General features: G+C 50.8%; 1 protein-coding gene across 1 annotated transcript in view; it reads right to left on the reverse strand.

Annotated features, from left to right (window-relative positions):
- The window catches only part of Tbc1d22a (TBC1 domain family member 22A), a 305311-nt gene that overhangs the window by 27794 nt on the left and 259146 nt on the right, over positions 1–18371 (reverse strand). The window contains exon 12 of the mRNA XM_069999815.1: positions 2484–2579. Within this exon, the coding sequence (XP_069855916.1) occupies positions 2484–2579 (96 nt within the window). The remainder of the gene's footprint in view (positions 1–2483; positions 2580–18371) is intronic.

Below are 18371 nucleotides of genomic sequence, written 5' to 3' on the forward strand. Positions count from 1 at the left end.
AGGGCTCTAGTGAACATTCCCTTAGGACAGCCTGTGCATCGCGGGTCAGTGCTGGAGGACACGGTCTGAATCCGTGTCCACACTCCCAGCCCCTTGTACATCGTCACGAAACTGGGCATAACCAGACCTGGACCGGAGCAGCCTCAGAGCCGAGAGGCCCATGGAAGGCAGCATCCCCATTCTCAGCACCCCCAGCCTTGCACTGCTAACCCCTCATCCCCCAACAGAACCTCCTTCCTGTGGCAATGACTGCAAGCAGCACAATTCCCAAAAAGACACCACTGCCACGCCAAGAGCGACAGCTTCAGGAGCCATGAGCCAGGAAGACTACGCCAGAAAGACCCCAATCCACCCGCCACCCCCACCCCACAAACAACACCACCACAAACAGGAGGTACCCCTGACCTCCAACCTCCTCCTCCCCATGACACACAACTGTCCCCCTGACCTCCAGTCCTCCTCCTCCCCACCACACAACTGTCCCCCTGACCTCCAATCCTCCTCCTCCTCCCCATGACACACAACTGTCCTCCTGACCTTCAATCCTCCTCCTCCCCATGACACAACTGTCCCCCTGACCTCCAGTCCTCCTCCTCCCCATGACACACAACTGTCCTCCTGACCTCCAATCCTCCTCCTCCCCATGACACACAACTGTCCTCCTGACCTCCAGTCCTCCTCCTCCCCATGACACACAACTGTCCTCCTGACCTCCAGTCCTCCTCCTGTCCTCACCTCTGAGAGGGTCTAGGCCTGCTCTGACCCGAGACTCCTCTCACAGCAAAAGTAAGAGCCTGTGGCGGCCCCAGGCTGCCCTGCGGCTGGGCAGTGGAGGGGGGCAGCCAGGAGAGACGAGGGGGGGGAGGTGCGGTCAGCGGGGCCACTCCTTGCTAGAAGTAGGCCCGCGTTCCCCTCATTCCTTCACCAGACTGTGGACATCATCGCAGGATGCCCAGCCTGTGGCAGGCCAGAGGGAGGCACAGCCCGGGCTGCTGAGGAGCCTTGGGCCCCCGCACAGGGTCATGCAGAGTGATGAGGACATCTCTCCTACCCCATCACCAACCTGAGTCAGCTGAGCCTCTGGCCAGCTGGACACACTGGCCACTGGGACTCGTACCGGCCACAGACCACCTGAGTGGCTGTGTGCTCAAGGGGGCCGCCGCATCTCCCTGGGGCGTACAGGCCAGTCGGCCGCAGCCCGGCCTCTGTCAGCCAGGCCTCCAGGGACACTGTGGGAGTTTTATTGGACCTTGCTTGCTGACAAGTCTCCTGGGGCCTTGTGTTCCCAAAGTGTACCCACACAAGGGGCCAGGGGCTCTGGCAGCTCCAGCCGCCAGGGCTCCCGGCGCTAACACACCGTGCACCCCAGGCAGGAGAGGTGGCTGGCTTGGAGCCCAGTGACCACCTTGCTGTCTCCAGATCACGTGTGCCCCACACTGACCAAGGGAGCAATAGCAGCAGGGGTGAAAAAGAGCCGATTGCCCACCCCACCGATGCCAGGGCTCCAGGGAAGCCCAGCAGACGCAGCCCCTGCTGGCCGGCCTCCTGGGCTTCCACGGGAGGCGCAGGGCAGCAGCACCTCGGCGGCACACCTCAAGTGGGAAGTGCAGATACTCAGAGTCACCTGACGGCACAGGGCTGAGCAGCAGGCAGTCTGGCGCGCTTCCCTGAGCCTCTGCACTGAGGGCTCAGCCTGCAGGACCCCCCGGCCTTTCTTCCCACTGGCTGCAAAACGGAGGACAGTGACCCTCAGCCCTGGGGCACAGCCCAGCCCGGACTGTCCCGACCCTGTCCAGTGCTCTCACGACAGCCTGGACTGCCTCGCCCCTGTCCAGAAGGGGCCACTTACCACGGGGCCTGTCTGTTAGGAGGGTATGGCAGAAGGACCTCCTGTTCATGTCAGGTCAAGCAGGGGTCAGTGGCCCACCTGATAGTCAGAGCACAATGCAGGGACGCTGAGGGGTGGGCCAGGGGCTGGGACCTGGGCCACATGCAGTCCCCTGGATGGACCAGAGCCTAACAGGAGGTGAACCAATGCCTAAGACATGGGTGCACTTGCCCTGCTGAAGAAACTGGTTCAGAAGTTTAAGCAATGTCACAGGGCCCAGGTACCAAGCGGTCTGGCCAGACGGGAACTGAGACCCTTTGACTCTCACACAGTATAGCTGCTAACGCATCACTGTCCTGGGGCTGGGAAGGTTCTGGGAGGTGCTGCTGAGGACACGCTGGCTCAGGGAAGTGGCAGGGCGGGGCTTGTCCCACACTCATTAGCTCACGATGCCTGCCACATTCACACTGAGGGGGCCCCGAGTGCTGGCCGCTCTGTGGCACCCGCCAGGCCAGCGTCCAGCAGCAGCAGGCCAGCAGCGAGCAGAGCAGGACACCTCACGGCACCTCCACAAATCACCGCGAACTAAGACTTACCAACCTTCTCTCCCAGCAGAGAGTCAAACCCAAGTTCTTCCGAAAAGGCATTTACTTACTTGAAAATCTCTTTCTTCTAGTATTTCTTTCCTCCATCTCACAAGAAAAGCAGCACACACGTACAAGTGGAAATGAGAAAAGCCCTCGGGTTCAGACTGAAAGAAAACACAAAGGAGAGAGACTTTAGTGTGGGAGCCATTAGCACAACTGCAAAACTCTCAGAGCAACAGTTGGCCTGGGTTCAGGAAGAACCAAAGCAGGGACCGCTTGCTCACTTAATGACTTAGTTTCAAAATTCTTGTCTCATTAAAATAAGCGCCATTTTCTCCATAAGTACCGGCAGTCTGATACACAGGATGGGAGTAGAAGGCCAACTTTTAGGTAGCATCAAAAGTAGTTGTTCATTTTCTTCCCACACGCCCATAACAGCCAACGATGATTAAAGGCAGACTCAATGAGCATGCACCCTGCACCAGACACAGGCTGTACCTCAGAGCAGGACAGCACTGAAGAGGGCAGCAAGCGCTATTTCAGTGGAGAAATAAGCTGAGAGGTTGAGGAAATGGTGGGGCTAGGACAGTGGGCCAGACAGGAAGCAGATGCTGGGGGCGGGAAGATCTAAAAAACAGCCAGGAAGTTATGGGAGTCAGAAGACCAATGTGAACCAGAGCATATAGGTAAGCCAGGAACTAGGAGATGCGTGGAATTTTGATACGGAAGCCACTGGACGGTCAGGCTGGAGTGCTAGCAGCTGCAGACAGCACTGTGCTTCTTCAGCTACTAATTCCTTCAACAACATCCTTGCCTTTCACATCCTGGTTTTGAGGCTGTGTTGACATTTCCCTGTGACAATGAAGCTCGCTTTATGACAATCCACAGCACCAAGAAAAAGTCCCCTTCCATTCCCAGTTTACTGGAGTTCTTTCCAGAGATAGCTACAGAGGTGAAGCAGAAGCATTCTGGCCACCAGTTGAGGTGACCAACTGTCCTCCTAAATTCTATCTGGTCATGGAGTCGATGATGTGGGCACCAGAGCTCCTTTAATGTGCCAACCTTGCGTTCCTGGAATGAGCTCTGGCTCTTCACAATGTGTCATATTCTTTACATGGCTGGGTCTGGGTAGCTCACATTTCACCCAGGGATCGAGCATGCACACTTGGTAGATTCTCCTGGAATTTTCCTTTCTTGACCTGTCAGCATCTGGTTAAAGCATCAGGCTTTTGGCCAATCCCTCCTTTTCCAGCTTCATTAAGAGTCTACACAGGACTGGGATGTGAGCCCTTCTACCTTTGAATGTCTGGAGAGTACCAGTAAATCAGCAGGGTTTCTTAGTGGGTGGAAAAACATTTACTCCTGATTTAATTTCTATATGGTTATAGAAAACAATTCAGACTTTCTCAGATTACTACACAATTTTTTTCCAGGAATATGTCCTCTAAGTTTTGAAATTTTGTAATAGCATTCTATTTTCTCTAAATCTCCGTGAATTTGTAGTGATACTGGTCAAGATGTCTAAGACTGTTCTACTTTCTTCTATCTCTTCATTTGATTAAAGCTTATTTATCAGTAAATTCTATTTAAAATTTATAAACACATGGCTCATTTTTAATTTTGTCTCATTAGTTTTTCTTGGTTAATGACTTGTGCCTTGTGTTTTAAGAAAAGATGATGTGCATATTATAGTCAGTACTGATTTTTTTTTTTTTTTTTTTTTTTTTTTTTGCTGTTCCTAAGGCTTGAACTCAGAGCCTGGACACTGTCCCTGAGCTTCTCTGTGCTCAAGGCTAGTGCTCTACCACTTGAGCCCCACCACCACTTCCTGCTTTGTCTGTGTATGTGATACTGAGGAGTCGAACCCAGGGCTTCATGCATGCTAGGCAAGCACTCTACCACTAAGCCACATTCCCAGCCCGTGGTACTGATTCTTTAAAGACATTTGGAGAATACAATCCATTTTCACAAATACTCCCTGACTCCTACCTTGGCTGTGTCCTTTTGGCTCATGGCAACAGCTGGGAGGGAAGGGGATTCACGTCACCAGGGCCCCAAATGGAGCAGCTCGGGCCCGGGTAACAGTGATCTATTCCTGACACACCAACTTCAATTTGCATTTTGCTATTCCAAAGTTTCCAGTTGTACTATCTGCCTATCACTTTTCTCTCTTGCCTACATGTATACTGGTTTCAATTCCCTTTTCGTTCTAACGTCCCACCTCCAATTAATCTGGAGGTTACTGAATTGTTTCAAGTATCTGAAGCGTTCCTCTGCATATTTAAGTTAATGGTACAAATGAATCATTATTCTTCTCCCAAACAGCATAATAAGTGAATAATATTTTGATTATACTCATCTCAAAGACATATACAGATCTCATCTTTTCCTAGCTATATGCTAATGCTGTCTTGGGTTTTTGTCCTATCTGACTTTAACATTACCTGCTGAGATACTGTTCTTGCTGTTGCTTTCTGTATCAGTGATCAAAGCTGCTTACAATTTTATCCTTTTTTCACTCATTATTTCTTCTTGCATCTAGATCTTTCTTCTGAAATCGTCCTTTTTGAAATTCAACCATTAGAGAAGGCTCTTTCACAAGAGGCTCGTTGGCTTTAGCTCTGTCGGTTTTTATTTGTCTCAAAACATCTTTACTTCATCCTTGTTCCAGGACAGCTTTATTGGACCTACAAGACGAAGTTAGCTACTGTCTCGGCCGTGATGCACATGGCATCTTGCCCTCAGCTGTTAGTGTCAACTTCCTTGTGCCCCTCCTTTGGGAATCTGCCAACCGTTCTTTCGGATTGCTCAGAGTGCTTGCCTCGTCTGGGATGTTCTGCCCTCCCTCGTGGAAATTACTCCACTGGAAACGGTCTGGTCCCCGCCTGTGAGGAGAAGGGGGCGTCCACCGGCTGTGGGAGCCAGCTGCGCTAGCTCATAGGTACCACCCGTGCCTCCGGCGTTCCTTTTATTTTTCCCTGAGCTCTGGTGAGGCAGACTCTGGTTTTGTCCACGTTGTCCTCCATTTCTTCTAACCTCTCTTTCTTCTATTTTCCTTTGCTCTCTTCTAGTTCATTTTTCATCTCCCCACTACATCACACGTTCTAACTCATCTATTATGTTGGAAACTTGTCTTGCACATTGTAATCGTTTCCCCCTTCACTTTCTGATTCATGCTTGCTTTCTTTTTTTTTTTTTTTTTAATCATTTTAAACATACCAGACTCATTTCACGGAGCATTTCAGATTGCTCTATAAAACTCTGACTCCTGGGTACATCTCTTTCCGCAGCTGCGTTCTCCTGCCCCCGGTGAAGACTCGCTGTCTTGGAACTTTTATCTGTCGGAATTCTTTGGGACTTGTTTTTAAAAATTGTTTTCTTTTTGAGAATAAAAAATTGACTTTGCTTTGCTGGGACTTTAGGGTATTATTATCTCCCAGAATACCTCAAAATAATTTTCAACTTGCAACTACTTTTCAAGCCAAATAAGTAATGTGAATTGGTGCCCATTGTGAATGCAAGATACAGTCGGAAATCCTGGGGCAGAGTGAGGAGGACGGAAATCTTTCATTTTCATTAACCTTCATGACCAAGGCCACGAAAGGCAACGTCTACACCTGTTCAGTCTCTGAAGTCCCCAGGTTTTATCTTCCACTTAAGCTCATTAAAATCAGACTGCAGGCCCAAGAAATCCCAGGCATCTTTCCTGGTAAAGACCGTCTGTAAGGCCAACCCCCTCTCTCCCAAGACTTACATTTCCCTAGCTTTCTAGTCTCTGATCATCTCTCCTTATGATCATGTTTACAGAAGCAGCAACAGCTTCCTGGGGTGCTGGAGATTTTGTGGACAGCCAGTCCTCCAACAGCACCAGAAATGGAAACCTCTGCCCATTTATTTTTCTTTAAGCTAACTCGTTTCTGGTAAATTGTGGGGTGGGTTACTGCCATGGCTTCGTCGTACAAGTTGGAAGGGATACTCAGAACACTGTACGGAGCACTAACGTTCAACAGCTTTGCCTTGGGACTGAGTGACTATCAGGAGTAGTGAAGTGCTACAGGCCTTTACGAGGGAGCCACCCAGCCAGCGCCAGCGGGAGCTGCGGCACCTCTTCTAATTACATGGCTGCCATCCTGTGCCACAGCTGCCAAGCATGAAGGGGAAACCATCTCACGTGATGCCTGGGCACGCTGGCGACCACCCCCCCCCCGACAGCCCAGCCCTCTGCTACTTCCTCCAGTGCCGGACGTCCAGACCCCCTCCACGTCCCCCAGCAGGGGAGACCTGCTTTGTCTGCAGATCCGGGACACCTGTTTGCCCTTCTCTAGTCTCCGCAGGGCTCTGGCCAAGTCCTGTGTGACTCCCCTCACCCCCGCTGTCAGTGAACACATGCATGGCCCCCAGGGGCTCTGGGGGCTCTGTGACCCCTTCTTTGAAAGCTCTGCCATACCCTCAAAGGTGGAATCAGAGACTGAACAGAATCAAACATTCCCCAAGTTCACTGGTCCACTGCCCAAACAGGGGACTGACAGGCCCCAGGAGTGGCAGGCTGCTTTACACAAGCAACACGCACGGCAGGGGACTGAGCCACACACAAAAGCCCTCCCATCTTTAAGCCTGGGGGTGGGGGCGCTCAGGAGCACCTGACTGGTACTGGAGCTGAGAGAGGAAAGTCCTCTTCAGGAGGGCTCAGGGATGTTCCAGAAAGATGGGGTCTCTGAGGATCCTGTCTGCACTCTTTGTTTTCAGCGGCCTTTGCTCTGACCAGCCAGGGCACAGTTGGCCTGGGCCGCACCCCTACCCACCTAGTGAGAGCACAGAAGGCTGGGCTGTCAACCCCACAGCCCCCCAGGGTCTCCACGAGGGCAGGGTGCCTGCAAGCCACACTTCCAGGGAAACGGGGCGCTAGGGAAGAATGGAGTGTTACCGCTTCCTGTAAGTGGATTATTTGTCTCCGGTGACTTGGTAAATTATATTAAAATAGCAATTTGGAAAAAGCTGAATATCATGCGTGGAAAATAGGCTTCTGCCTTATTGCAGCTTAACTTGGACAACTGTGTTCCAGCCCGGTGTCGGGGAGGGAGCTGGGAGGGCCCCACATGCAGGCCTGGTCACCGGACCTCTACCCACAGCCCCCTGACCCCCAGGACGTGGGCTCCGAGTCACGACTTCATGGGGCGGGGAGGCTGGTGAACCGGGTCCCTACCCAGGGCAGCAGGGCCCAGGGCCTCGGGCAGGCAGGCAGGGGAGGGTCTCAACCCTGTCGGGCTGCCCCTGTGCCCTCTGACTCTCCAGCCTCCAACCTGGCCTGTGGATGCAGGGCTCCTGGGGCCTCAGACTCCAGTCTGGGAGGGAGGGAGAGGGAGAGACACGGAAAGGCTGACGGTGAAAACCCTTGGCTATCCTCAGATCCGCTTCACAGGGGGTCTGGACCCAAGGGTGGGGGGAGAGATGGAACAGTCCATGCCCAGGCCCAGGACAGGGCTTTGAGAGCTGGTCTCCTGCAGCGCCACAAGCTCTCCCTCCCTTTCCCAGAAGAAATGCGGGGGGGGGGGGGGAGGGCTCTAGAATGGAATAGACTGGGGAGGGTCTAGAATGGAGTAGGGGACTGGGGAGGGTTCTAGAATGAAGTAGACTGGGGAGGGCTCTAGAATGAAGTAGGGGACTGGGGAGGGCTCTAGAATGGAGTAGGGGACCAGGGAAGGCTCTAGAATGGAGAAAGGGACCAGGGAGGGTTCTAGAATGGAGTAGGGGACTGGGGAGGGTTCTAGAATGAAGTAGGGGACTGGGGAGGGCTCTAGAATGGAGTAGGGGACTAGGGTGGGCTCTAGAATGGAGTAGGGGACTGGGGAGGGTTCTAGAATGGAGTGGGGGGGCTGCTGGACTCCCTGCACTTCCACACATCACCAGGGAAGGCCGTGCTGCCCCTGGGCAGTGTGAGCCTGCAGCTGCTGGCCGCAGGAGGTGCCCACCGTGCCACCATCTCCCTCAGACCCAAGGCCCCACCCGCCTGCTCTGCCCCCACCAGCCCTCCACCATGGCCCGCATCACCGGGCACGTCTATGCTCCCACCCATCTGTACCCACGGCGGGGAAGTCCTGAGAACACCACCAAATCCTGGGACCTGAGGCCTCAGACCCAGGGGTGTCCACCCTGGCGGGCCCTGTCCCAGCCCCTCCTCGCCTCCCTCAGGCTGGGCACAGAGCAGCAGTGTGAAGGGAGAGGAGAGAGGCGGTTGCCGCACCAGGACAGGGCAGTGACCCGCTATGGAGACCACTCCCCGTAGCTTGAGGGCCCCTCCCACCCATCCACCTGCTCCCCCCCAAAGGGCGGGGCAGAGCGTCTGTGTGCAGAGGAGACAAATCATGGAACCCAGTGAGTCACAGTGTTTGTACAAGACTGACAGGGCTGAATACAGCACTGATGAAGACAACAAAAGAAGCATCTTGGCAGATTTTATTTCAGATCATTTCAGTATTACCCTGTCTTAATCACTAATTAAGAAAAGAGCAGCTCCGATTAAGTACTTGACAATCCCTCTGCTGGGCCAGCCTGCACATTGCCCAAGCCCTCCTGTGAGTGCCATGCAGATCCACGTAAGGGGAAAGAAGACAAATATGACTCTTTGAAGCAGATCCTGGGGGGCTCATATGTTGTCCTACAGAGCCCCAAACCAGTACAGCTAACAGTCTCATTGTCCACCCAGAGACTACACTGCCGTCCTGCCACCCACCACTTGTAGAGAAGAGCTCAGCTCCAGGGAGGATGTAACAAGGCACCAATGAGAGGGGCGGGAGGGATGGAGGGAGGGAGAATCTCCCCCATGCTCCAGTAGCCTGTGAGATGCACAGGGCAGGACTGGCCAGGACGGGGCAGGACCCTCAGGGACGGGCCTGCACGGGCCTCGGCGGCCACCTCGGGAACCACTGGCATCTCCACAGTGAAGCCGCACTCCCTTCGCCACGATCCCACCGCCCCGTCAGCAGGAAGCCTCCTCCACCGCAGCACTCGCAAGACCCTCAGGGCTGTGATTTCAGGCTGGGGGAGTCTGTGGTCGCTCTCCAAGCAGCAGCCTGGTGCCTGGCGAGACCTACCAGGGCCACCAGGACCCGCGCTCATTTTTAGGAGCAGGGATGGGGTGGCAGCGTTCGTCTGCCCTGCTTGGATGCCCCGAGTCTAACGTGTCTTCCTGTGCATCCTCCGACTCTCCCCACCACCTGTGTGGAAATGGCCACACAGGACGTAGCCAGGCCCTTCCCTCCCGCACGGCCCCTCCTCCCAGCAGCCCCGGACTCCCTCTCCCGACACTCCACCCCTGCACCCCACGCGGGCAGGGTCGGGACGCTGCTGCTTGTCAGGGTCAGGACGCTGCTTGTCAGGGTCGGGACGCTGCTGCTTGTCAGGGTCAGGACGCTGCTGCTTGTCAGGGTCAGGACGCTGCTTGTCAGGGTTAAGCTTTCAAGTGGCCTTCGCAACCTCTTCTGGGTGAGAGTCTGGGGTGAGCAGGGGTTTGCTCTAGAACATTCTCATCCCTGAAATGGGCCATGAAGACAAGTCATTTTCTCAGTCCCAGAGCGTGGGTCTGCTGGGCGCTGGGCGGGGGTGCCCGTGGGCCTCCCAGAGCCACCTGGCTCCCTTCTTCACAGGAAGTTGCAGCCAGGGTCAGGCGACAGCCATCCACTAGGGACAGTGTGTCCCCAAGGTGTAGAACTTTCTGGGCTCCACATCGCACTCCAACTCCAGGGCGGAACTGTCAGTGAAGGTGATGGGCAACACGCTGCCCACACTGAGGCCACCTGCTCTACCCCTGGGGAGCAGGGCGTCCCCAGGGGGGCGGGGGACACCGCAGGAGCAGGACAGCTTCCGGTGCACAGCGTGCAGCCGAGGAGCACCCAGGGCTGCGGTGTGTGACACTGGGGGACAGCGCAGCCACGTGAGTCAGGGCCACGTTTGGACCCATCACGCTGCCCCACTGCTCCCCTGAAAGGCTCTGTTAAAAGCTCCCTAATTTGCTCACCTCAGGATCCCGGGGACGAAATTCTGGAGGTGGAGGTCAAGAAGAAGTTCAGTTCTTATGACCACAGCCATTTAAAAAAATCCTAAATCACCCTAAGGAAGGGAAAGACAATTCCTGTAGCAGCCCAGATATACTTGGAAATGGTTGCTAACCAAGCCCAACCCCATTCTGCTTAGATGAGCTAGTGGGCCTCCAAGTCTGGTAGTTACTGCCTACAGTAAACTCTTCACCTCACCAGCCACACGCCGTAAAAGGCCCGCTCCCATGGACTCTCGGCACCTCCCTTGCTCGCAGCAAGGCGAAAGGCTGCTATGACCATGAAAGCCGAAGGCAGCTGGGCTCATAGTGCTCACTTGTGCTGAGGGAGAGCAGCCAGAGCCCAGGAACACGACACACCACGCGGATGAAGACACTGGTGAGCCAGGCATCAACGTTCTCTCAGACACCAGCGAAAACCTCATTAATCAGAGAAATATACTGGTAAGACTCAATATGGACACAATGCCAGTCATCGCTCATCTTACGTTACACATGCAGAACATTCCCAAGGAAGCACCCCACCCACCCTCCAATCTAGGATTCTCTCAGAATGGGAACCCTACGTGAAAGCTGGTATTAAAGAGCACAGGGCCAAGAACAGCAAGAAAACCCCATGGATGAAAGGATAAGTTGAAGGCATCAAGGCATTTTGTGAGACTAATCCAGACCGTGGGATCCGGCAGAGCCGCCGGCGGTGGAGCAGACAGCTCAGCGGCCACACAGAGGTGGACTGGGCTTGAAGCTGGGGCTGTGCCAGTGAGGGGGAGAAGGCACCATTCATCAGCACTGAGACGTGACTGTGACCAGTCCACACAGGAGATGAAATCAGAGCCACATCCACACTATCCACACGACCGAACTCAAGATGGATTGGAAAACAAGATGAGAAGCAACACCTTTGAAGTATCAATGTTAAAAACTAAGAACAGAGACCACACAAAACAGAAACTTCTGCATGACAAAAGACATCATACTTAAGGTGGTCAGACTAGAAAAAGATACCAGCATCTTATATGACTGGCAAAGGAACAGTATCCAGAATATGCTACATGTTAAAGTCAATAACTACCTAAAAAGAAAATGGTCCTGGAATATGTGGCGTCTCAAGCGGTCAGTAACAAGAGATGCTCAGCATCTCTGGGAATTGCAGAAATGCACAGTGAGTGATGTGTGATGTCAAGTTTGAGGAATGCCCACAGCTGGCAGCGGAGGGTCAGTCGGTAATATCTAATTGTCTGCATCCCATCGTCCAGAAATTCCTTAATTCTTTTCCTTTTTGAAAGAATGTTTAGAGGGTCGTTTTACTTACTGTAATTCTCAGACACAGGGGACTTGCCAAGAAACACATTCACAATGTAAATATTTTTATAAAACTTCCTTTACAAAGACAGCTTCCATAATTCCGGTAGTGCCTGATCTTGAAATCAGCATTTGTTTCGTGTATTTCAGTTTTTTGCAGGGTAGACACTGCTTGTGCTCCAGGCATACAACATGACAGTCTACATGTGAACACGGGGACACGGAGCCTCACACCTGCTCATTAGCACACCCGTCACCCACAGGTTGCACGTGTGTGACAAGGACGAGAGAGCCCTGTCCCCTAGGGAGGTTCGGATGTCACTGGGGTCACTAACTGCTGTCACCGTGCCGGGTGCCACCCGGGATTCCTGTCCTGTGTCACTGACACTTGGTACCGTCAACCTGCACCCTGCCCTTCCCTCATCCCCCCAGGGCCTACCTACTTCTGTGCTGTGCTAGAGCCAACCATTTTAGATTCCACATATCTTGTGAACATTCAGCATCTGTCCTATGCCGTGTGGCTTATTTCATTTGCTAAAGTCTTCCAAGTTTATCAGTGTTGCTGCAAACAGGAGCCCTTTTCCAAACAACATTCATGTGTATATTCTAGAAGGCATAGATACCCTACAGTATGAACAGTGACGTGGAATGACTGACTGACTACCATATACACACACTGTACACCTTATATTCTTGACCATGGACACATAGGTTGCTTCCTGATCATGACCACTAGAAGTAAAATGCTGAGGCGAATACCACAGGGTAAGTATTTCTTCCAGACACTGATTCTGCTTCCTTCATATACAGACACAAGTGGGATTTTCCAGATGAAAAAGCAGTTCTATTATTAATATTTTCAGTAACCTACAAAATGTTTTATTTAATGGCTAAACTAAGTTATACTTCCACCAATACTGTACAAGCAGAAAGTTCATTCCAAAACAAAGGACACAGGTGCAAAGCCAACCTGAGCATTGTGCGTAACTGCCAAAGCACTTAGAATAACCGGAACGTCTCTTCAGCAAGAATGGATAAAGTACAGGCTGGTGTCACGCACCTGTAATCCTGGTTACCCAGGGAGCTGAGAAATGGAAGATCATGGTTCAAAGACAGCCTAGGCAGAAAAGTCTGTAAGATTCTCATCTCCAATTAACCAGCAAAAACACCTGTCTGAAGGCATAATACAAATCATCAGATATGAGCAAGAGTGTGACACCCCGAGAGAGCCCTGAGCTCCGGCCCCATGACTGCAAATACATTATATCAATGAAAAACTTTAGAATGTACATTCACTATGACACGATATCTGTTTCCAGACACATTCATGGCAAATAGACTGAGACTTGTTTAGAAATGATGAAAGCCAAATTCAGACATTCACTTCTAAGAAGAAAGGAAGAGACTTCAAAGTGTAAGTAGAATTTAATTTCTAAATAAGAAATGGACAAAGGACCTGAAAAAGAAAATGTTCAAATCTTTTGGATTTGAGAATGCTGACTAGTAAGTATACAGGCTTAAGTCAGACTATCTAGCTTGTTCCGTTTAACACTTTTCGGCCAAGGACTAATTGAAATGGTCTTTCCCAGCCACCCATATGGAGCTTCCTCAGAGGTAGCCGGGCGTTGGGGTGCACAGGACACAGGGCTGGGAGCAGGCTCTGCCCTCAGTGCCATGCAGCCTCCATTCTCTAGGGAGTGGCCGCCGTGACCGTGGGCCTGGCCCGTGACCGTGGGCCTGGCCCGTGACCGTGGGCCTGGCCCGGTGCCCGCCACTCTGCGGCTCCCTGCAGTGGCTGCTCCTGCCCACAGCCTGGGATTGGTGCAGCTGGCTCGCCAGGGCCCTGCCAGCCACTCTGCCGCTCTCATAAGGACTGCCATCCGCATTCTCAGTGGTCTTGGCTTTTATAGACGCTCATCGGAAGGAACATCGGGGAGCGTTAGGCTTCCATCGGGTCCTGGTGGAGAGACACCTTGAGACATTATGAGCACACCACGCTCTGCAGCAGTTCAATGTGACAACATGCAAGTTCAAGGAGACTGCAGACTAGCCAAGTGCAAATCCCCTACTCCTGGCATACACTTTTTAACATGTAAGAAACAAGGTTAAAAAATAAAATTCTTTCTTTTAAAAAAATAATATAGATGTGCTGGTAAAAGGAACAACTCTTCACCTTTAATTGCATCATTAAACTTTGCTTCTATCTTTGCCACTACCCTGAATGCCTTCTGACATGAGATTTCCCCTTTATGGAGACATACTTTTGAAGCCATTCAGACAGTGGGAATTGTTTCCCATTCTTTGGTCAGATTCAAGTCCACCAATTTCAGCTGTGCAAGCAAAAACTCTGCTAGGATTTTGTCTGGAATATTCATCCCCAGGCCACTGCATGGCACAATTACCTTCCAGTAATGAAGAGCACGTCCCTTTTAAAATTCACACCAGCACCCCATGTTGGGGGCACGGGCTAGTAATGAGAACTGTAAATCACATTTCATTATGCAGCCAGATCCAAAAGCACAAATGAGCCTATGGCTCACCTCGCCAGCTTCAGCAACTGATCTATTATCTTCGTGCCAACCTATATTATCTTTTGCCAGATATTTATTGGCATGTGTCTGTCTGCATCTGAGTACATTCCAACTGTTTAAATGACAAAGGTCACAGCCAATCAAATTCAGTGAGTCGGGGCTGGGGGGCGGGGGGCTTCTCATCTGTATAGCCTTAGGCAGCAGCACTTGAATAAAGAAGACCTCCAAGATGTGCTCTGGCTCCTGGAATTCTGGTTGCGGCTCTCAATACACCAGTGATTCCTAACTGAAATCCATTTTTGAAAGCCACAGGATACAGGAGAAAAACATGAAATACAGAAATACAGTCACACAACTTTAACATCCTAATGGATGTTTATTCATTGGCTGGTGCTAAGTCAGGGTTCGGCACAGACACAGAATGAGCAGGATGTGCTGTGAGGGAGCAGGAGTGGATCTTAAGGAAGCAGCTCACATGACTGCGGAAGCTTGCTGAGAACAAGGCCCTGTGGGCAGGGTTGGCAGGCCCGGACCCACGGGAGAAGAGGCGTTCGAGTCAAAAGGCCATCTGCTGGCCAAAGTCCTTCCTGCTTGAGAGGCCAATATTTGGTTTATTTAGGCCCTCAACTGATGGATGAGCATCCCTGACATCATGGAGGGCCATCTGCCTTCTATAAATTTAAACGCCAATCACATTTCAAAAATGTCTTCATAGAAAATTCCAGAATATGTGACTGAATATCTGGAAATGATGACTCAGCCACGCTGACACCAGCACAGTTGATGACTCCCCAGATCAAGGGCTGTCTATGATTCAAGGAGACACTGATGTTCAGCGCCGAGTTCACAGTACGGCGTACTTTTTTAAAAATAATAATTTTTCAAAAGCTATTATCCGTAAGTAGTTGTAAAAAGGCGTTTCAGTTCAGCCTGTCAGTGTGGGTGTGATGCATCGTGATCGATGTCACCCCTTTTATCATCTCCATCTCTCCCAACCGCAACCATCCCCTCCATTTATCCCCGGGTCCTTTTAACAGGCGAGTGTGTAGCTCAAATAATGCAATGCATTCCCTGAGGAAGTACAAACTCTGGTGCCCACAGTCAGTAGTAGCTTCCCACGTGGGTGGTCTGGGGACGTCTAGAGTGGAGGTGGGCAGAGGCACGCTCCCGTCTCTCTGTGCCTGCTCCGGGACCTCCCGTCTCTGGCCACGGGAGCAGGACAAGCTGCTGGATGCGAGCCCGCAGCCCAGGACGTTCAGGAAGGAGCGGAGCACCACGCTGACCTGAGTCACGCGTGTGAGCAGGGCTCTGGTGAGGAGCGTGGTCCCCCAGGGCGGGCCCCCAGCGTGGACCCCGGGGCCGCCTGCCACGCAGAGCCCTACCACAGCGGCGGCTCACATCACAGAGGACGCCCTGCCTACAAATGCGTGTCTCCTTTACCGGTGGAATCAAAGATGCCCTTCTAATGCTGCTCTGTCAAAACTTCATGAATTATACAAGCTGCGGGGGCCGCTCAGCGTGAAAGAAGAATCAGCCTTCTGTGCTCACGTCAGCTGCCCTCCCGAGGTCCCCGTCCCCTGGGTCCCAAATCTCCACATCACACGTCTCATGACTCAGCGGCTCTGGAAGTCGCCACGTGGCTGACTGAGCCCTGCTCCCACGGCACCACGCAGCCCTGTCCAAACTGGCAAGCTCCGCCTCTTTTAAAAATCTTGTCAAGGATGTTCCTGGAAGGTTCAAAGGAATTTAGATCCTGCTGTGGGCCTTGACTATTTCTACTTTGAAGCAAGAAATGACATCACACCAGGAATGTTCATAACTCAAAGCCTCGATTCTCTCTGTAAAGCCAACTCAACACAAAGGGGGTATGGTCAGAGAATGAGGAAGTGAGTTGTGATCTAAGGCTCCAGGTTCTGCCAGGACTCAGAAAATCGAGGGGCCACCCCGCCACGCATGTCCACAGACATACACCATGCAGGCTGCTCCCACAGAGCCACCATACCTTGCAGCCCACGATCCAGCTCTCCCTCTACAACTTCTCAATCACTCTCCCCTGCCCACCTTGGACATCTTTTAAATCTGAGTCCTGTTTCTCTAAGTGGAGAGGGGCAGTTCTCTGGGCTGCTATAAACTCCCCTCATGTCATACTAGTTCTGAACTCTGAGTTGTACTGCAATTCAAAGTATCAGGATATCCATGTACAGAACATGCCAGTAGTTGCTAGCCTCCCCTAGGGTCTCATAAGGCACAGAGAGTGTGCTCTGCTCCAGAATCTGTCCAGTCCCTCCTCTGCTCCAAAATCTGTGCAGTACAACCTCTGTTCCAGAATCTGTCCAGTCCCTCCTCCACTCTAGAATCTGCAGTATCTCCCTGGACATGGGCCTCAGATGTGCACCTCTTCTGAGTGGCCAATACAGGGCTGGGGCAGCTGGACAGTCCCAGGGACACTTTCCACCCTGTATAATAGAAGCCAATTACGGCTCTTGCCTCTGACCCAGAACTCACCTAGGCACAGTAATTATATTGATGTATGATCCCAGTACAAATCCTGGTTAAGAGTTAGAGATGGAGCTTTTAAAGTGCACAGGTGATTACAACAAGGCTGATACAAAAGAGAAAACCTAGGAATGTAGAGTATAGAAGAAAGACAAGAAATACAAACTGAAGGCATAATAACACATTCAATGTAACAACAGAAGAAAACTTCTCAGCCTTGAGAAAAGAGTCATCCAGATGGAAGAGGCCTACAGAATACCAAACAGACAAGATCAGAGAATAAACACTCCTAGACATAGTATAATTAAAACAGTAAATAAACATGACAAAACAGAAAACAAGAATATTGAAGCTGCACAGGAAAAGCGACAAGTGACATAACATGGCAAGGCTATGAGAATAACAGCAGATTTCTCAAAACAAACTCTACATGTAAGGAGGGCACAGAAGGACAAAATACAGCTCTGCCAACCGCGACTCGTGTGGGGAGCCAGTTTAGCCTTCAGAGTTGAAGGGGAAATAAAAGCCTTCCATGAAAAACAAAAACCAAAGAAATTCATAACAATCCAACACTGAAAACAAAATCTCAAAACAATCTTACACATAGAAGATGACAACCAAGACCAGGGAATGGATACATTTCTCAATACAGTTAGCCTACCAGAAGTGAACCAAGAGAATATAAACCAGAACTATAACAAGCAATGAGATTGAAACAGTAATAGAGTTCTCCAACAAAGAAGGCCTGGATTTGATGGATTCATCACTGAATTCTATCAGACCATGAATATCTGACACTTAACTTTTCCATGAGATACAAGGAAAGGAAAGCTGACGAATTCATTCTACGAAGTCAGTATTATTCTCATTCCAAAACTGGATAACGACACACACACACACACACACACACACACACACACACACACACACACACACACACACACACACACACACACACACACACACACACACAGTTATAGATCAATCTTTTGATGAACATTAGAGTAGTAAAATCCTCAATAAAATTCTTGCAAACTAGATTCAACATCCCATTAAAAATATACATCATGATCAAGTTGAGTTCAGTCCAAAGATGCAAGGATGGTTCAACATATGAACATCAATAAATGTAATACCTCACACAAACAGGACCAAGAACAAAATCACTTGATCCTCTCAACTGACACAAAAAAAAAGCCTTTGACAAAACTCAATGTCCTTTAAAAATAAAAGCTTTTGAAAAAACTAATGACAGAAAGAAAGTACCTCAATATAATAAAGATTATGTAAGACAAACCCCACAGCCAATGTCACACTAAACAGGAATAAAGCAGGATAAATAAATGGCATACAAATAGTAAAGAAATAAAAATTGTTCCTATTTGCAAATCATATTATCCTATACTTTGACAATACAGACTCCATAAAAAAACTTTAGATCTGTTAAGCACCTCCAGAAACATCATAGAATATAAAATCAATATTCAAAAATCAGTAGTTTAGGTTTCGATGTATGGCTCGTTGGCAGAGCACAAGCAAATAAGTGAAACCATCAGGTATCAAACTGGACTCCCAGT

This window comes from Dipodomys merriami, unplaced genomic scaffold, assembly GCF_024711535.1.
Source record: "Dipodomys merriami isolate MVZ:Mamm:240054 unplaced genomic scaffold, mDipMer1.0.p SCAF_55, whole genome shotgun sequence".
NCBI classification, from domain to species: Eukaryota; Metazoa; Chordata; class Mammalia; order Rodentia; family Heteromyidae; genus Dipodomys; species Dipodomys merriami.